Source organism: Artemia sp. Qi Xiang Cuo, chromosome 17 (assembly GCF_049724085.1).
Source record: "Artemia sp. Qi Xiang Cuo chromosome 17, ASM4972408v1, whole genome shotgun sequence".
Lineage (NCBI taxonomy): Eukaryota > Metazoa > Arthropoda > Branchiopoda > Anostraca > Artemiidae > Artemia > Artemia sp. Qi Xiang Cuo.
This window is the reverse complement of record NC_142810.1, coordinates 33,087,493-33,108,897: the sequence shown is the minus strand read 5'-3', so window position 1 is coordinate 33,108,897 and position 21,405 is coordinate 33,087,493. Positions and strand designations below refer to the sequence as shown.

At 35.6% G+C, this 21,405-nt stretch overlaps 1 protein-coding gene across 1 annotated transcript in view; it reads right to left on the bottom strand.

The window, feature by feature from the left end:
* Positions 1-16,859: 16,859 nt before the first annotated feature.
* 14-3-3epsilon (tyrosine 3-monooxygenase/tryptophan 5-monooxygenase activation protein epsilon) overlaps positions 16,860-21,405 on the bottom strand; it is a 30,318-nt gene continuing 25,772 nt past the window's right edge. Inside the window, exon 6 of the mRNA XM_089103070.1 lies at positions 16,860-19,749. Coding sequence (XP_088959196.1) covers positions 19,691-19,749 — 59 coding nt within the window. The 3' untranslated portion in view covers positions 16,860-19,690. The remainder of the gene's footprint in view (positions 19,750-21,405) is intronic.

Genomic DNA, 21,405 nt, shown 5'->3' with positions numbered 1-21,405 from the left:
TGTAGTCGAAAGTGTATCACAAAAAGTAATCCCAAGCCATTTCAACTTTGAGACACACTTGAGTAGCATTGTACCCGCATGTAAAGAAGGAGCAGGGTTAGAAGTATTAAAGCACAGAAAATCGCTTTTTGAAGCATTTACAGAAAGCCCAATCCTACTCAAAGCATTAATCAGAACATTTAGATTCTTTTTGAAGCCTCACCATGTATGACTAACCAGCGGTACATCATCAGCATAAACAATATGACTAGCAACAGCATTTTCTAAAAATAGAACAAGAGACAGCATTCACAGATTGTCCACAGGAACAGTTTTAAAAATATATGAAGACAGCACACCACCTTGCCTGACTCCGATCTTTACAAAGATAGACTCGAATATTTCAGACATCAATTTTAACCAAACCAACGAAATAAAATACAACTACTGAAGACCTTTTACTACGGAAGAATGAACTTCTGCTTTAACTAAGCAGTGAAGCACTTGCGAATGTACATCGTTGTCAAAAGCGCCCGAGATATCAACCGAGCAAAAATAAATTGGCCTTTTTTGAATTTTTGCCGAGACTAGCAACTGACAAAGTATATGATGGGCTTGAGAAAAACAAAAACCGGCTCTGAACCCAACTTGATAATAAGATGAATCACATTTAGTCAAAACTTTATGCAATACGACATGCTCGAACAGCTTGCTCATGAAATAGGAAACTGTAATTGGTCAATAACTGGAACACTGATCTGCGTCCTTTCCCTTTTTCAAAATTGATGTTACGATTCCCGAATGAAAACTATCTGGAACTAACGACTGGGCTAAACACATCTGGAATAGGAGCTGAATGTGTGTTAACAATAATGGACGCTTAATGGTGAAGTGATTATAACACAGACCATCCATATCAGGAGCACTTGATTTCTTAACGCTCTTAAAAGCCTAATAGATATCACCACTAGATATTAAAAATACATGGACTTGCCGTAGAACACGAGGAACAGCACTATGCAATAAAGTGGAAATCATGGACTGGATAGATTGATTAAATGTAGAAAAAACACGAGTAAAATGAGCAACAAAATCACTGATTTTGATAATCGAAACTGTAGCAGTTACACACTTGCTGCTAATAATTACAATGGACCAAGATTTCCAATCCGAGGGGCCATCCAAACCATTCAGGCGGGCTTGACGCAAAGAAGATCTAAATTGACGTTTCGAATTTTCCTTAATTTTAAATACTTTACAAGACTTGGGCCGATCACAAGCAATCCAAAGGCGAAGCCAAAACTTCGCGTGTTGTTTAGCTTTTTTCAAATTTTGAGACCCATTCCAAAAGAGTTTTATGTTATCCACTTTAAAACGGCCCAAAGGAATTGCAGTGGAAGCAGTTGATCTCAAACAAGGTATGAGCTGGTATTAGAAACAATCGTTATCAATCGTAGCTGTCAGTGGCCTTACAGATGTTTGTAAAAGGTAAAAAGGCACTTTCAGGCTTGATAATAACGAGCAAAGAACATACAAATAAACTTCAGGATTTACTCGTTTCCAATTTGGCTTATCAAACCATTTATTATGGTAAGAAAAACAGATATAAGCCAGTAGAGCAGGCGACTCAATTTCACAAGTTAAAGTCGAGTGATTATCGTCAATTTTATCATCCACAACAATGACAGGAGGAACCACGAGAGATCCTCTTGAAACTATAATATGATCAATGTTTTATCTAGAATCACCTCGGTTATGAATGTAGGTAAACTGTTAATCTTTATTGACTAACTTATTGCCACTAGACAGAGCATGAAAAAAGAGGTAACTTCTTTCATACTGGGACAGAAGATAGTCCTTACTATCACCAGCCACAATCCTGTTTAATCCCTGATTAGTCACTCTTAGCAGAAGTGTCTTGAGTCGCTTACAAGAACCCGCGAAGACAGACAGGGAAAAAATGTTCTAGTGATTGCATGGCATATAAACATGGAAGAGGACCATATTATTGTAAGTTAGGGCCTATAAAGTATGGTAGAAGTAAATAAGCTCAGACTCTTTGGTACAACAAATAGGACTTATTTGGTCCCCAGAGGGTTAACTGCGCGTTTTTTTAGCCTCCTGTGCTCATGGGGCGGTGGGGAACAACGTTTGAAAGCGTCTGTATTGGCTTTGATGGGACAGTGTTTCTCTAGATCAGCTATTTCTAACTCTTGGAGCTCTTCAATAAGAAGATCTTGGTCAACGCTTCTGGTAATATTAAGTGAAACAAAGCGAAATCTATTGCCACTAGCAATGATTTTTTATCCTTATTCAGAGCTTTTTTTAACACTGGGCATCTGAGACCATAGGAAACATGATTTCCCCGCAGTTGTCGCAATTCGGGCTTTCAATGCACGGATTATCGCGTGTGCTACAATGTCCACCAGCGCACCGTGAACACTTTTGATTAGTCGATGGGAGTGGGCAATTTCCGACAATGTGGTTCAGCGATAGACAACGGTAGCATCTAGGATGTAGCTTTTGATAACGTCTAATTTTAAAAAGCTCGTATCTTAAACACAAACCCTCATTTATAGCTTTATTTAAGGCAGCATCATCTAGAAATTCAAGGCAGAAGGATCCGGAACTTCTAATTTTAGTTGCATCAACAAGACCGGAAATCATACTAATAAGCTCTGATTTTTGCACAACAGAGATGTTACTCACAATACCAAGCACATTTTGATTAAGGACATGAGTTGATACATTTGGCTGACTATTTGCAGTGGCGGCAAAAGAGACGGATGAGGCTTTATATCGGGTATGGACTACCCACCTTTTCCTGACAGGATCAGATCTCACATTTACGATACCATCATAACCATATAGGGTATCAAGGGTCTCTTTTCGCTCAATAGGATCTTTGAGGTCAATAGGTGGGGTTTTTAGAATAACTGCATAGGACGGTTTTGAAGAGACAGTACATTCTTACATTAACGACGGAGTACATCCAATTGTTCCAGGCAGGAGAGTTCTCACACATTCAGACAAAGAGCGTAGTTCATACAAACAGGAGATTTCACGACAACTCAACGCACAAAAAGCATCAGCAGGAATAAGTGGTACTTCACTAAGGTGGCTGATAACAAAGACTAACAGACCAACATCAACAGCACCGTGCTTTTCGATAACGTTAACAACTCCAGAGAAACTGTTAATAATTATATTTATACCGATTCTTTTAGCCTTAATTTCCCAAGCAAAATGAAACTGGAAAATTTGCCTCCGTGTTACAGAATTTTGGGCAAGTGTGAAAAATTTTCGCATATTTTTTTTCAGATTATCTGGAGAAACACTGTTTTCGATGCTGTTTTGGATAAAAATCAGAACAAGACAATAGACAAGCAATACAGCTGTCAACACCATCAGCATCAAATGGTGAATACATATAGAATGAAGAAGTCTAGGAAGAAGGGACGTGCAAAGACCCCCTCAACTGTCCCCCGCAATTTACAGGTAACTTAATACCGGCGGGTACAATACGTCGCTTGTGGGAGGTTCTTTCCCCTCTTCTGCTAGTTCCCAGTACGCTTTTTAACGATAAGGAATCAAAAATGGCACTATGGAAAATTGAAACTATAGATGACGTGCCAATCTACCCTAGAAAAAAGATGGCACTGGTGAAAATACCCAGGAAAAAGGGCTTATTCTCATAATTAGATAAGGTCACACAAACGTAACTTGAAAAAAAATCTATCTACCAAGCGTAAACAACAACAAGAAAAGACCTCAAAATAATTCAGAAACTTTTTGAAGTTACCAGCAAAGATACAAGCTCAGATACAATAGCATTAAATATACTATAGATGGCATTTCGAGTTTGACCAGTCTTGTATCTGTTAGGGTAGACTTGAAGTTTACTTAAAAACTGATTCATAGGGACCACGTAGGTTGGGCTGGGGCCCCAAACTCCTGAAAACGTAAATTTCTTCGAGTTTCTCGGCATTTCTTTATTAAATAAATTAAATTATAGGTTTTTTATTATCCCCCCTAAATTTTAATTAAATCATTTGCAGTTCGTTTTTATTAACTCACTGATCTTTTTGTTCCATCTTCCATTTATTTCTTTGTCACACAATTTTTTTAATTTGTGAATTATTTTTCAAACACTCCCGAATTTTCAGTTACATCCCACTTTTATCAGTATAGCACAACGGTAAGAGCACTTCTTTAGGCTGTGTTAACTTAGGTTTTAATCTTGGATTAGACACGATATTTTTTTTGTAATTGGAAAATTAAAAATTTTAAATTTTTTTTCCCGAATCTATAAACATATGTGAAAATTATGGTAAAAAATCGACTCGTTTTTGAATAATTTGATTTTTTTTTTTACTTGTTTTCCTCAATTCATTGACTTTTTTCGTTTATGCATTTAAAACCTAGTTGAATTTTGTGTTTATGTTATGTAAAACCCAACACTTTTTGTGCCCCTCGTGTTCATTTATATTCATATATTCTTGAGAAAAAAAATAATTCTCTACTTTTTAGTTCGTTTTGAAAATGAGTTCTTTTTTTTACCTCCTCCCCTAAAATTTCTTTGTACGTGCCTGGACTTGTGAAACCCATCAAAATAGCTTTATGCTAACATTCTTGGGGTTGAAGAAATAATATTCATTTATTTCTTGCTTTCTTTTGGTTGTGAGTTATGATTCAAATTACAAAAAGAAAAAAAGGCATTTAATGTAAAAATAACTGCTGTTTGAAATAGGAACTTAAAACAACGATTGAAATATTTTTTGTTCGATAAATTAAAAACAAAACTTCTGTCACTCGGAAATCCTCAAATCTTCATGTTGGAGTGATGCAAATTTAAGGCTGGAGGAAGTGAGACTGAGACCGAGCCAATCTAAAATATTAGACGGGAAGGGAGCAATTAAAATGATTTTGGGTCTTTTTAAGAAGCTGGGTTTATTAAGATCGGTTTTTATTGAAATTTAACAATAAAAAAAATCTAGTTGGTTATCTTGTTTTCTGAAAAACTCTAAATTGTCCTGTTTTTATTGATTTGCCTTTTATCTTGTACGTATTACTCATCAACTTTTGGTTTAAAACACCAATAATGGCAATTAAAAACAACAACAACAAAATAAGTAAAATAGTAGCCTGAGGTTATATAGACGCATTGAAGACGGGAAGGGGAGGTGTCTTTTTGTTGTGCAGGTAAACCGGAAGCCGAACTTGCAGTTGAATAAATAGGAATTCCTTAAAGGTAAAGAAGCATAAATTGTTATTATTGTTTATTTTTTAGTTCGGTAGGGGACATAAGCCAAGCCTAGACCGGTGTTAAAAACTGAATGGTAGCAAAGTAAATAAAACAGTTCAGGAAAAATAAAGATTTCTTAAAGACCAAAGCAAGCTTTAAACGTCTGTGGAATGCACTATAGTTTGAGGGACATTGAATAGAGGAGATGTCATACCTTTGAATTATTGGGAGTGGGGATGCTGAAGTCATATAAAATATGACACATCAATATTTTATCCCTAATGCATCACATTATTCAAGAAAATTCGAAGGTAGTGTATGAATGCCAAACTAACTGATCATTAACGGCTTAAATCTTGGAGAAGGGAGATCTATATTTATCGACCTGTGCTAAAGAACAGGCAAAGTATGAAAGAGAACGGGGGTCATTATGAAAGTAAATCGGTTTTCGAATTCTATTGGTCTGGGTAACCCACCGGTATGTGCCCGTTCAAGTTCATCATTTAATACCAAAAATATTCTCCAAACAGTTTAGTTAGATAAATGCCAACTAATATTTAAGTGTTTTAAGGTTTATTGATTTTAATTATTGCTGTCTAATATTTACTGTTTAATCTTTTGAAATTCCTTAAGAAATTTTTAACGCGATCACTATTGGTTAACAATGGGAATTAATTTTGATATATTTCCTTGGAGACTCTTTTAATATAATATTGTTTGTTACATGTTTGAAAATTTATACGATGTTATTTTTTTCAAATAGACAAGAAAATTTTCTTGGTAATGGATATACGAAAGATTTTTGTGAAGTCAGATTCGGAATCTCTTCAATCAGGCTCATCAACGAATCCACCTATTTTTGGCCAGACAGTGCAAAAAAATGGTAGAGTGTTAGATCTGGAGCCTAGTTCAAAACTACAAGTCTGCCAGGAAGAGTCCCCGGGACATTCAACCCAAAACCCATCTACTTTAGATCTATGTGCTAATAAAAAACATTTGGTTGTCGGGAGCAATCCAAACTGTTAAAGCCAAAATATTGAAATAGATAAGCAATTAAGACCATCCATGGCACGTCCATACAAAGAAGAAAGGTTTGCGAAGAAAGAAGAATTGGTAGTTGAAAATAGAAAGTTAAGAGAGAAGTGGTTTGAGCATGAAGATCTTAAAGATTGGATTTAAAGGTGTCCTTTCAGTAAGAACGTTGCTTACTGTAAATATTGTCAGAAAAAAGTATTTGGGGGTATGACTCATTTGCTTAGATATGCTGAAACTGATTTTCACAAGAGAAATCACATGAGCATGCACAACCAAATTAAAGTAGTATAGAACAATGAACTAGTTGTAAATCCTAAATCAAAAGAACAGTTGTTGCTTAAAGATAAAGTTGTTAAGTTAGAACTTGCTCTTGCTGCATGGATAGCTTCAAGTAAACAAGAAATAAGTATTATGGACACGTTACCTAACTTTCTTAAAGCTTATATTAGTGACTCTCCAACTGTTGAACGTTTTGAGTGTGCAAGAACCAAGACCACCAGTTTAATCAAAAATGTGATTGCTCCTTTTGCCATCAAGAAACTCAGTGATCAAGAAAAGAGTGAAATTCTCCATTTTAGTCGATGAAAGTACTGACAGGACTGGATGTAAGTTCTTGGTGATTATTTGTCGTTATTTTTGCTTTAATTCAGTTGAATTAGAGGAAGAGTTTTTTGCTCTACCCGAGGTTCACGACGCCAGTGCAAATGGTTTGAAGACACTTGTTTATGAAGTACTCAATGACCAATGCATTCCTTACTCAAATATAATTGGCTTTGCTTCGGACAATGCCAGTGTAATGTTAAACAAACGGACCGGCCGGGCCACTTTCATCAAAAGTGATTTAACATGGCTTGTCATAATTGGTTGTGTTTGCCACTCGTTCTCACTCTGCGCTTCTGACCCCTTTAAATAACTTCCATCTGACATTGTGCAATTCAGTCACGAGATCTATAATTACATTTCAGGAAGTGCAAAGCGACAAGCAAAGCTGAAAGAATTTCAGCATTTTCTACAGGTTGCAGAGCATCAAATGCTCTATCTGTGTGCAACAAGATGGTTGGTGTTTGAATCAGTTGCCGACCGCTTGATTGAACAATGGGTGGTACTCACAGAGTTTTCTAAGATACAATTCTTAGAAGGAAAGGACATGAGTGCTGTAAATCTTTATTTGGGTTTGGTGAATCCAAAAGTAAAATTGTTTTATTTGTTTCTTAAATACGTTTTACCCATTGTTAACAGACTAAACGTCGAATTTCAGAGCGTGGACGTAAAACTCTATAAATTAAAGTCCAGTGTTTCATCCCTTCTTCATGAAATAGGATCGAATCTCATTAACGAGAGTCAGCTGAGGCCTGAGAAATCCTATCCATTTACAATGAATTTTTCTGATCCTCAAAACTTTAGGAACATACAAGATATGTATTTAGATGGAGAATTTCAGCTATACCACCTGCAAAGTATTGACAATGGTGGGGCCGAGGTGCGCCAAGTGCAAAATGTGAAAAAAAAGAAGCTGTTTAGCATTTTATATCAAGCTACAGTCCGAGATGCAATTGCAAATAAACCCAAAAGACCCTTTATTGGATCTAGTTCAAAGTCTATCTCCAAGTGTAGCAATGTCCGGGCAAGTGAAGTCAATTGTCCCTTTGTTTAAGATGTTTAAAGAATGCTTTCCTCAAGTTGATCTTGAGACGTTAAAAACAGAGTGGAGACGTCTTCCTTTTATAATAAGTGAGGCAAATTTAGATGTCGAACTGTCTGTAGTAAAGTTCTGGAAGTGTGTTGCCAATTTAAAAGATGGAGCTGACAATCCTTCCTTACAATTTTTGCCAAATTTCATTCTCACATTGACATGTCTACCCCATTCCCGTGCTGTAGCTGAGCGTCAGTTTTCTAAGTTAAAAATGATAAAGACCCCACTTCGTAATAGACTCAATCCCAAAACTGTTTCTGATCTTATGCATGTCAGAAGAGCAATTCCTGACCCAAGTTCTTGGGAGGTCCCGGATACTCCTGTAAGGAAAGCAAGAAAGTTGAAAAAGTGAACTCCCACGTTAAGCATGTTTCCTAATTGATTTTGCTTGCTTCCTTGTATAAGTATATAATATGTTGTGTCTTATATCTACATACAAAGTAAGCTTTAAATTAAACCCTAAACGATTATCTGAGTTGTTTATCTAAATTTTGCTAAATAAAAATGCAATCTTTGCTTGTCTCTTTCTTCAAAGTATCCTAAATTACATCCAAATCGAAGACAATTTGAGAACAAACTAAGGCACACCTTGTCAGAATTTGAGCAAATGCAAACTGTGCATAATATAGCCTACGCAGGAATTTTTTCATTTCTCCGCATTCTCGAGGATTTTTTTTTAGGTGAAAGAAGATCAATTTAATGGTTTATTTTAATTTTTCTTGCGTGAAAACGAAGGATCATTCAAACTTGCTAGATAAAAAGGCCAAGTTGCACCCGAATCAACTCGATTTTTTCATTGCATAGCTGTTTCTGATGCTAAAGTAAAAAGGTGTCCAATTTATTAATATTTAGAAAGGAGGAGAGTTGGTTTACAAAATTTTTAATTAAGATACAAAAAAGGCATCTTTTAAAAGTTGGAGGGAGGATTAAATAGCGACGAAGACTACACTGCCTTTCCATCATAAACAATAAGTAGAACAATAGGGAAATTTTTATATAAAACACTGGAAACGCATGATTGAATTTTAATGTGAGTTTCTTTTATATAGGTTTTTTCTTCGTTTGTTTTGCTGAGGATATTGCTATATCCCTTGGATATAGGATCGAAATATTCATTTAAAGTTGCGTTCCAGTGTCTTTTATAAAAATTTTCCTATTGTTCTACTTATTGTTTATGAGGGGGGACTTTTACTGAGATTACGGGAAAATATATTTTTAAAAGTATACAGACAACAAATGTCCCCTTTAAGTACCGCCTTTGATAACAAAATTAGGGCATCCAGCCTTGAAAAGAGACTTTCCTATCAAAAGTTACGTTTTAAGAGTTTGGACGTTATGAAGTTTTTGGTCTGGTGGCTACCCTGTTAGGGGGTTGTTTTCAATGTGATCAATCCGATCCCAATCCCAGGAGGAAATTTTTTGTGTTTTTCATAATGTAATAGGTACTTCTATACCTTCCTGAGTTAGTAGTTCTTCAAATTTTTCAAAAGGATTCAGACGTTTCCTTTTTCTATGGTGAATTCTAGTGTGGGTCAGTCCAGGTTTAATTATCAATTTTTCAACTGGGTGATTTCTGAATTTGTAATAAATTCAACTTCGCGCTGAACTATATATGCTTGCCGTTGATTGAACTGTTAAATTCAGCGAAAAGAGGCACTTTTAAAGCCCATTTTGTTAAGAAAGGCTGGTTCTATTTCATTCTCCACTTTCTATGTTTCATCAAGGAATGATGTTAACTTTTTTTTAACTTGCTTTTTCGTTAAGGAATGATCTCGTCCCATTCTCACTAAGTTAAGGAACGATAGAAACTTGCTACAATAGCAATTTCTTAAGATTCTTTAACTTGGTTGAACAGGAAGAGAGTCATTCCTTTCCAGTTTACTATTCCTTTTCAGTTATCTAAAATTAACATCATTTTCTTAATAGAAAGTAGATAGTGATGAATGATGCTTCCTTAAAACAAAAAAAAAGCCTTCTATGTCCCTCAAGGAAACTGATCTTTTGAAAATTTTATTGCTTGCACCATTTTATGGCGTTCGCTGCTTCATCCCCCCTGCTGTGATTTCTACTACTACTAAGAATTTACCACAGCATCAAGCCACTTGAGGTCAATATAACGACGCTCACTCCTCCTCCGTCCCAATCTGTTCAAAGCCTCCCTCTTTAAACCCTCCCAGAAAATTCCCATTTCCCTTAAATTTTTCCTTGCGACTTCCTCCCACCGTTTAGCCGTAGACGGTTGGCGGAAGAGGTCAATTTTTGTCGAATCTGTAATCTCTCATCCACAGAACCTGTCTTAGCCATTTCAACCTTTCTCTCATTATAGCCCTAAATATATTGGACTACCGTTTTCGCACAGTCTACTGTTTAAAGTCTACTGTTTACGGTACTGTTCAGTCCGCCTAACTTTCATCCTTTTTGATAAACAAAAGAAAAAGCTTGACAGGAGCCAGGAATCAATATGGAGTATAAGGTAGTAAAAGCCAAAAATTTTTGTGTTTATTTTTTGTCTTGTCATTTTTGCGGAATAAAAGAACATATATACATATGAGCCGGAAACTATAAGAAAAAGCCAGAAAGTATAAGAACAAGAAGTATCAGGCTCATTGGTCTTCAAGTGGCTCAGATTCTTCAGTCATAATGTCTGCTGGTGAAGTGTTGTACATGAGGTGTTTATAAAAAGGATGATACTCTTCATCAAGTAGTGGCAACAGGGATAAAAGACCATTTTGATTTGCTGATTGATTTCCGATTTGGATATTTGGGTCTCAGCACTTTTATTATTTTATTCTTTTTCGCAAGCTCCGTACTCGAAACGGCTCTTCATCTTCCAAGTCTGTCTTAAACTTCAGAATTCCAGAATGTTTCTAATATTGAATCTACGTAGATTATGTCTAGCAACGAAAAACTATGTTTCTCTGTATCAACGACTCGTTTGGTACGCATGCGTTGAAAAAATTCGTCCCAGTTAAGTAGTTCTTCTTTCTTCATTTCATCTGCAACCTTTGCTATATTACCTCTTGCACACCACACAACGTTGGTCCAGTCTCCTGGGATTTTGACAAGGGCATCAATAGTTTTTCTTTGTCTATTCGATTCCGGCATGCTTACTGCCACACTCTAAGTGGGTATGACCTGGCTCTAGGAATTCCTTATTGGTATTTGACAGGTTGCTACCAGCCAAGTGAGATGTGTAGTAAGAATCAACAAAAACATATCTCTGTTTTGTCAACCACAGGCGTCAGAATAAAGTTTAACAGTTTCTAAAGACTCAGCAAGATTAGAAGGGCTGAAGAACAAGCATGAGGTGACCTCACTAGCCCTTTTGTTCCCCATTGCTTCATGCCATAGGTAACTACAGGACCATGTTTTTATTTATGAGAGATAACATGAGCTGCTAGAATGTTGGTTCAGAGCTGCCATTTACAAGGGCGAATCCACAACATTTTCATTGAGGGGGCAAGAGGGGTCTACTTTCGGATGTTCAAGGAGCATGGGCTATATAATAATTTCTTCTCCACATTACTGGGGGAGCAACTGCTCCCCCTTGTCCGTCCCAAACGACGCCCCCGGCCATTTATAGAAAACACGTTCGTTTTAAGATCCGGTGTTGGTAAGCACAGCTGTAGGTCAAAACACCAGACCTCCTGTTCCCCTTCACTAATTTTTCTTGATGCTATTCTCACCCCTTTTTAATGGTAAGCCTTGATGAAAGCAGAGTCATGGGTGGCTTTTTTTAGTCTGACTGCTTCTTCAGCCTCGTCATAGGTGGTAGATGTTAGCTGAATAAAGCATTTTTGTATATGTCACAAGAATCCTTTGCTGGTATTTCTTCCACACTTCCTGAAAACATTTTGTTAATTGCTTCTCTTGGAGGAGTAGAAGATATTATGCCTTTTTCTGAGCTTTTAGATTGTAATTCCCAACTCTGTTCCTGTTAAGCAAAAAGCTGTCATAAAGCACTTTTTGCAAACCTTTTGTTTTTTACCTTGGTTTTACAAAAATTATTGTAGTTTTCTGGGGTTCTTCCCTCTCTTTCTTGAACGTTTTGGAACCTGCTTTTTCATCAATGATATGAGGTACTGCTATTGTAGCACTATGTATACACTGTCCCAGAACGACAAGAACAAATCTCTTCGGGTATTGTCAGCTATTCTTTGCTTACACTGAAGTCTAGTCTTTTAGACTCTCAAACTTTCAGGCATCATAATTTTTATATCTATAGTTTGTGTACTCCTTTCCTCAATGCTCAAGTTTCTTTCTCTTTGCACGAGTGATGCCTTTTTGTTGTCATCCTCTTCTCTTTGGTTTCTCGATTCTTTCGTCAGGGTGAGCACTACAGCTTGGTTCTTTTGTAAAATCTGTTCCTTCAGACGCTTCAACGGACACAGATTCCTGAATGTTTTCTGCCAGCATCACCATCGAAGACCGATTTATTTGCCAGTTCATATTCTGAACCTGGTACACTCAGGTTCTGGTCCATTCATGTTCATATTCTCTGCTCACTACTGGGAGGGGGTTTGGTTTACATGGACTGAAAATGTTCATACATAATTACAACTGGCTGAAATGGGTACGTAAATGCAAAATCTCTAGCTTCGGCCAAAGAGTAGGGTTTCCCATACTCTTTGGCTTCGACTTTAATGGACTGAAAAACTTGTCGAATATACCAATCGACGCGGAAAAAAAATACTTCTAGATGGCACTTAATAACTCCATTTCCCGAAAGTGGACTGAACACATTTATGCATAACGGTACGGATTTCTTCTCGACGGATGTTTGTAATTCTAGCATGACCGTACGAGGGGTTGGCTGTTGAAAATCGAGATAATGGTGTTTTTACCCCTTTAGATACTACAGACTCCTTTTTGAAGTTTCTAACTTCCAACACAAGGAAAGCAACAAGCGCCTTTGTTTGTGTTGAACTCGAACGCAAAAACAACAAACACCTTGTTGGGCGTAAAATGCGGAATTTTTGAAAATGATAAATCGTTGAGTTATTAATTATACTTGAACAGAATAAAGTTACCTGGAAGGCAAATGGTGGCTCTTCGGTAAACTTGTCACAGGCTATGCTCAATTACGAATGTGGGTCTAGTTGTGACCCCAGCAATACAAGTGAAGAGGCACTGCCAATTGGGTCAGGAAATACAGGAAGAAATAGGCTGTTAATGAAGGACTGTTCCGAAATAATTGCTATCCTTCTCCTGACACCTCTTTAATACTGATGCACTCTTTCTGTTAGCTCCAAAAAAATAAGTTGTTTATGGAATTGGAATCCCAGAAAAATCTCACTAGACTCCAAAGCATAAACCACAACGAAAAAAACACTTTAAAGAATAATTGATTTGAAAGCCAAAAAACGACTTTTAACAGAAATCGTTCTTCTGGTTTTGACCACCAAGAGAAATCAGAATACAAGACAAGGCTTATGTCGTACTTCAATAAGCATAGCCGAAAGAAAATTATAATTTCGCCACCAGAATTTTTTGCCAAGATTAGGGGTTTTATTTTCATCCTTAATTCCAATTTTTTTTAGCACATATTTGGTTTTGACAATAGATATTTGAATTTATCGCTGCTTCAGCAAATAAGTAAAATATATCTGAATCGTGTCGCTATTTTGCAATATATTGCAGGACAGTAAAATTCCTTTTTTTTTATACAACGGGATCATCTAGGCGAATAATTGCTCTATATTTCTCTTCACGGGGATAGTTGGGTTAGCTATTGCAGAATAGGAAACCTAATCGGGGAGTTATACAACCTATTGGACACGGTTACAGAGCCATATCGACTTAAGAACCACCAAAACCTTTTTTTCTGCTGAGTGAAGATGATTCGACGAAAATTGTAAATAGAGATCCTATCATTTCGTGTTGATTTCCCGTCAAATTAAATATTAGAAATCCCTCTTTTGAATAATAAAAAAAAACACCCAGGAAAGGAAGTTTCTTATAGTCTTCCGTATTGAAGGCAAACTGCAATTTTTATAGAATACGTTTTAACTACTTAAAGGATTTTAGCCAATGCCAAAAACAGCTATCAAACAGTTCATGGTAACGAACTGTAAGTAAGGAGCGACCCGGCTCTATAGTAACCGAAATTCTAAAAAACGGAATATTGATACGAATAGATACGTCAAAAGAATTAGATTTGTTTGCTGATTTCAAATATATGTTTTATCAGTTTAGCCCTATCAATCAAAAGTTACGCGCCTGAGAAAATTTACCTGATTTTCGAAAATAGGGGGGAAACACCCCCTAAAAGTTAAAGAATCTTAATGAAAATCGCACCATCGGATTCAGCGGATCAGAGAACCCTACTGTAGAGGTTTCAAGCTCCTATCTGAAAAAATGTGGAATTTTGTATTTTTTTTGCCAGAAGAAAGATCACGGATCCGTATTTATTTGTTTTTTCCCAGGGGTGATCGTATCGACCAAGTGGTCCTAGAATATCGTGGAAGGACTCATTCAAACGGAAACATAAAAGTTCTAGTGCCCTTTTTGAGTGACAAAAAAATGGAGAGCAACTAGGCCCCCTCTCACGCTCATTTTTTTTCCCAGTCTCCCTATCAAAATTTTGAGATAGCCATTTTGTTCAGCATGGTCGAAAATACAATAACTATGTCTTTTTCGATGACTTAATCCCCCAAAGTCCCCGGGGGAGGGCTGAAAGTTATGGATTTTACCCCATGTTTACATATAGTATTGGTTATTGGGATGTATACAGACGTTTTCAGGCGGGATTTTTTCTGGTAAGGAGGGGGGGAGGGGAATGGGTCGGGGGTTATGTGGGAGGATCTTTCCATGGGGGAAGCGACATTGCTATGAAGGGGGTGCCGGATTTTCCAGCATTCTTTAAAAAAAATCATCAAAAATTAAGTAAAAAAAGTTTTTTTTAACTGAAAATAAAGAGTGACATTAAAACTTAAAACAAACATAAATTATTCCGTATATGAAAGGAGCTGTCCCCTCCTCAACACCTTGCTCTTTACGCTAAAGTTTGACTCTTTCTCACAACTCTATTTTTTTTAAAACAATGCCCCTGTCATATACAGAATTATTTCTGTTCGTTTTAAATTTTAATGTCACTCCTTACTTTGAGTTAAATAAAAACTTGTTTTCTTTATTTAATTTATATTAGAATTTTCCCAAAAATTCATATTACTTTTTTCTAAATAGAGGAACTAAGATTGTCCCATTGGATGACCTATGATTGAATAAACAATTCTAAATTTTAAAATATAACCTCTAACCAAGAGTATTGCAATAAAAAAAAAACAAACTAGGTTATCTTCCAGTGTCTTTTGTCAAGCCCCACCAATTTTCTAATGTTTTTTTCTTCACAGGTGTACTTGGGATTGGTATTCAAAACTATCTAAGTCGTGTTTCTTGTTAAATTATAACAATTCAGTTCTTCAACTAAATTTGGAGCGCTCAAAAACGGTTTCCCTCGCTATACGGTTGATTACTATGTGTAACCAATATACTCCCAGAACTTTCTATTCTGACAGTACTCTAACCAAGAATGTTTGTATGACATCAAGCCTCGGATAGTTCGGTTGCCCACGACTAGTGCAGGTGCTTAGTTTTGAAGGGATAACTTGAAATTAGGTCGAGTATTACCCGGAAAGCGAAAAAGCATTTATAGAATATAATCCTTATTTGGTTCTAATTATTTAGCCACATCCTCTCAAATGCAACTACACAAAGTACCAAACCTGAAAGTGATGAATAATACAAATTATTAAAAGGGCTCAACAAACATAGCATTTTATTTTGCCAATATGGGCGCAAATCATACTGAAGTTTGACCAAGTAATTTTTCCAAGGATAATGGTTATTTAGACCGTTTTTTAAGAACACTTAAAAAAATTATTCATGGCTTAGCACTTACAAATTTGTCTTGCATGAGCGGCCATGTTTTGAGAATTTAAAAATATACCAAGAAGACGCATTTTCTGTCAAATTGTTCGTACACGTAAGCTACGTTTTTCCAACCCTTAAGGGCATAAAAATAGCAAACAATAAAAAACAAACTACTAAGTGATGGAAACCGACTGAGCCTTTAAGAAAACCAATCCCGTTTTCTTTTTTTAAATACTTTTTCATGGTTTGGTATAAAAGCACTGGATTTTCCCACGAGTGGAAAATGGCTCTGGTATAACCCCCCCACCCAAAAAAAAACACCACCGCCATATAGCGTCTTTTGGCACTTTTCGGTGTATTAATGAGGCGAAATAAAGTAGTAATAGTGCCTAGTTTCATTTTCTAAAAACTGTCAAAGCTTAAAAAAAAAAAATCAAAGAAACTTACGCCAGACAAGTGGTAATATTTTTCAACACTAACGCCAATTTAAACACTTATACGTTGCTAATACTCGTTGGATAATCCCTACGACTAAGGATTATTACCACAAAGTAACAATAGCTTATTTGTAGTAGAGCACTAAATTTTATATAGAGCCCCTTTTGAGTCAATACAAAGATTCCGGCACAACTACACTCAAGAACATTTTCAATGCTCAGACACACCTTTACTACAGAGAACCTAACAACATCCCAAGATTCATAAAAAAAAGAGAAGATATTAAATATACTCTTCGAGGATAATATCTAATATATACACCTTTTTTTTTCAAGATCCCAAGGAATAGCAGCCAAACTCAAGCACATAGGTAACCACCAAAACACCCTGAATATGTTTTGCATTAGATCCACGGTGTATCAAAATAGCAGCAACGGATTTCTTTTTGAATTTCCCCCGTTGTTTAATTGGTTAAATTGTCTTCTGAATGACCAAATATCATGGACTGTGGAGTGTTAGAAGTGATGAACGACTAATGGTGAGCTATAGGAAGAGGTTAGGAGAGCCCCCATCTAAAATCATAAGAATGCAGCACAATTGTTACTAGAATTTTTATTGACATTGTGAAAAAACAAAGCCTCAACACCTACAGTGAATGAAATGCTCAATATAGATTAATTGCAGACCACGTTTCCTTTTCAACACAAAGAAAGAAAGATTATGTCAACAAGTGACACAGTTTTTCAAATGTCATCGGGTAAAATCGAAAGCTGTTTTTCAGAGAGCAAAAACAAACTTTAAAATATAAGAAAGCTATTCGATACTAAAAAAAAAAAATATATGAAAGTTTCAGATCAGACTCAAAGTAATTCAATATTGATTAGACGGGTGAGTTTGAACTAGCTTTGTTCATCTTTTTTCTGATGTCTATTCCCATTGGATTGTTTCTTAAGTTCGGAAATTAGAGCCTTAACGTTTGGTTAGTCTAATTATCCACTGAGAATGACTGCTGATTGGACGAAACATTAGTACCGTCGTCAAAATACAATGATTATCTGTCTTACGCCAATATCTCAAAGAAACCGACACAATTTAAATCCACTTTCCCATTTTATTGAAATCCTACTGACAAGAAAAGAATAGAGCAAGTATACCAATTCAATTCCAATTCTTATTAATTTATTGCAAGATTGGTAAACAGGAACAGAAAAAATGGTTTATCTCAGAAAAGACCACTACAATGTTTCAATATTATAATATATTTCAGATTTAAAGTTAAAAAAGTTTCAGCCAAGACAGCCACACTCCATAAAAAATAACTGGAATGTAGACTATGCGTGCATTCCAGCATGCTGGACGCATAGTCCAGCACACATAGGACACACAATTATCAATAGTGGTAATCTTTTTAGTTTCGACCTGGAATGGCCAATAATAACAAAAGATTTGGCCTCTAAAATGCGTCCCAAACAACAGATAATATTGTGTTGTCTGTGTTTTGGGGCCAAAATAATAGCAAATAATTAATTATTATTAATGATAATTGGGTTATGGAGCGCATCGTACACTATGTCTAATAAAATTACAGTCAGTATCAAAACCTTTACCATATGAAGTAGTTGTTAATATCGGCTTAAGTACAATGTACATCACAAATTAGCTGGCTATTTCAAGATTCGTAAAAACTTAATTTTTAAGAATTGGCATTTTTCCAAAGATCATAGCGCCCTCCAAAGTCGGCGTTACTATACAATAGGGTACTGCCCTTTTAAGTACTTTCTACAAATTTCATAATATCCCTTACATTAAGTAATTTAACTTAAAAATAAAATCCTTAGTTGACTGCTTCAGTTTGATGTTGGAGGGCAAAATTAAATCTAATATATTCTTTTTGTATTCACTATTACAAAAAAAAAAACCAACAACAAAGTAATCTAATTAAAACACTGACTAAAGAGACATTTTTCCTTGGAATGAACTGAAATATACAAAAAAAAAAAAAAAAAAAAAAAAAAAAAAAAAAAAAAAAAAAACACAAACAGCTTGAAAAGAGGCAGTTATTTGACGAAGCAAAAATATTCTTGTGATCTAATAAAAATGGTCAGAACTAGGGTTGCCATACACCTAATTCCAGTAAAAACAATGCTACTTTTTACCCGTTTTCATTTCTGATACTAATCAGCGGGGGGGGGGGGGGGAATCAGAATTTCATGTGACTTTGTAGCTAGATGGATAGAAACCCTTTGTTTAAAGACACGAGGTATCAAGTAGAAGATTTCAATTTGAACACTCTTGGGCAGGTTTTGCTCCACTAGAAATTTGGAAGAACTTCTTTTTGTTATGGAGAGTAAACACTGCCATCAAAAATGCATTGGCAGCTTGCTGAGTTTCTTTGTCAGGACCGGCTTCTTCGTATTTATAGGCTATATGATTGGCTTCACCTAACCCTTTTCAAGTTTCTTCAATCATATTAAGTTGACAAGGGATGTTTACATCACCTCGTCAGAAACACTTCTAAGGTGATATCGCTTGTTCGGTATTTGAATAAAACTCTATACTTCAAGAACGTCACTCACTGAACGGAAACTTGGTATCAAGGATAAGGTTATAACACCCGAATAATGCGCATTAAATGGCATGCCTGCCTTTGCTGAAGGCGCGTCTTCTGCTGTATTCAAAAATGAAGACCAGAAAATTACAAAGTTATTTTTAGCTAGTTTTTGAACACTGTAGCAACCCTGGTGACAACTATTACTGAATACACAATTCTGACATAAAGCAAAAGAGAATTAATTCCAACGACAGGAGCCTTATGTAAGAATAACATAAGAGATCATACAGCTAGTACACCCAATGAGCAGATTATTTACAAATAGTTCGTCCTATTCAAGAACACTAAAACAAAACGAATATTTTAGCAGCCAAATAAAATAGTCATAAAAGTAAGAATGCTTAAAAAATATCTTTACATTCAAGTATTTTTCTCTTGTAGTTAGCCAAGCCTTCCTAAAACTAGGAATTTGCTTTAAAGTTCACGCGACAACATCGTGTCATTTCCTAGTTTTCTAGTTTTTTAAATTCACACAGAAATACCAGACACAAAAACAATGCTTTAAACCATTCATGAAATCAAATTAATCACAATAAAGACCATGCATTATCTTTTCTCTTTTACAAGATACAATATTATGAGAACCAGAAGACACTGGTTAGCACAAACAAAGAAAGCAGTTGACAACAAAACGGCAACTAAAAATAGAAAAAAAAAATCCAGAAGATTCAAATAACTATACAAAATTAAAAAAAAGAAAAAAAGAAACGCATATTAGTAGAAGTCACTACTAAAACTTTTTTCTGACACTTTGTCTCACACAGCTCCTAACTCACTAGTAAAAAAAGAATTTCTCTTTTAATAAAAGGATTCATATTTAGGATGCTGCTTCTTGTTCTTCTACATCTTGGACTTTTTCAGCACCTTCACCTTCACCTAAAAATAAAGTTTAACTGTCATGAGGTTGAATCTTGGATATGCTAAATAGGATAGATGCACGTAGGTCCAACTTCTAGAAGGAAACAGAATATTTTTCTCCATAGTGGAATCAGATGTAAAAAAAAAGTGTGTTTACTGGACTATTAACGGTAGGGAGAAGGGGGGGGGGGGGGTTGAAATGAACTTGGAAATATAAAGGGATTACAATTATGTGTGCATGATAGCAGGTGTAGAAAGGTACTATAATAAGAGAGTAAAACCCTTTCTTCAGGTTGACATAAATAAAGTAACAATATCCAAAAATATTTGAACATACTCCTCTTTACTAATTTGTCTTGGAGTCAAAATATATTTCCTATCAGAATCATACAGTATTATTTATCTCATCATGTGTTCAGATCGATTTGCGAGTATTGATTTTTATCCGCTTGTAAATATGGATTAGACAGAAATAAACCTAAATACGGAAGTTGTGATTATAAATATTCCTCCACATGGAGTCCAAATGGGAGTACCCTTTACAAAAAGATGTTTAAGTGAAAGACCCTACAAATATCTCTAACCTAAAGTTGACTACAATCAGCAAAATACCAAAAAAGTAATTACAACAAGTTTTTCTTTATTTCCCCTTTAAAATTTAATTCTATATGTAGGGTGTGAACTTTTGGTTTACCTATAGATTTATAAACGGAATAGATACAAGATATTTAGAAAAAACACAGCAACACGCATCAGGTAACTACTACTGCTGACATCTCACTGCAGCAGCAAACCGCCCGAGGCCAAAAAAGCTACACACGTTCATTCTCAATCCCATTCTATTCAAAGTCTCACTCTTTACACCCTCCCAATAATTTCCAATTTCCCGTAAATCCTTCATTACGACATCCTCCCAACCCATTCAGGGGTGGACCTACTGTTGTTGTTTTTTTTAAACCCGCCTCCTCTCTTCTCAGTGATGGCAAATTTTAAATTCAAAATACATCTAGTTTTAACTTTATACGTCACCTATTCTTTTTTTATTAAATAGTAGCCGAACTAGAACACTTCGAGTCACCATATACTACCAAAAACTTTCTAATAAAAGAAACAAAATTTGCCATTCCCACGGAAAAGGGCGTCCTCTCCCAACAGGAAGCTCTTCATACGGTGGCTATTTCTTACCATAACTCTAAACTCTTCCGGGTGGTGATCCTTCGTGTTTCCTATAAAAACAAATAATAATAATAATAAAATTCAAAATAAACTAATTAAATTAATAATAATAAAACAAATAAACCAAATTATCTATCAGTATAACTTTCTTTTACAAAAAAAAAAAAAAAAAGACCAACATATTTACAAATTACTTAGAAAGTTATAATATTAATTAGAAAGTTATAATGATACCACTTTTCAACTTTATCTTTTCATTTTTCCCTTTTAACTATACTTCGGCCACTATTTAACTCCAAAAACAAAACAAAATTACAAAAACCGGCAACGCTGTTTTACCCATTTTAACTTACACTGAAACACACACTCACAAAATATCTCCTCAAACATAACCTACCTCTTTCCAATAAACTCTTCCACCAACAACTCCATCCACTCGTTCTTTCCACATTTCAGTTCTACTTAAATGCGCTGTCGTTCTCCTACAATCATAATCAA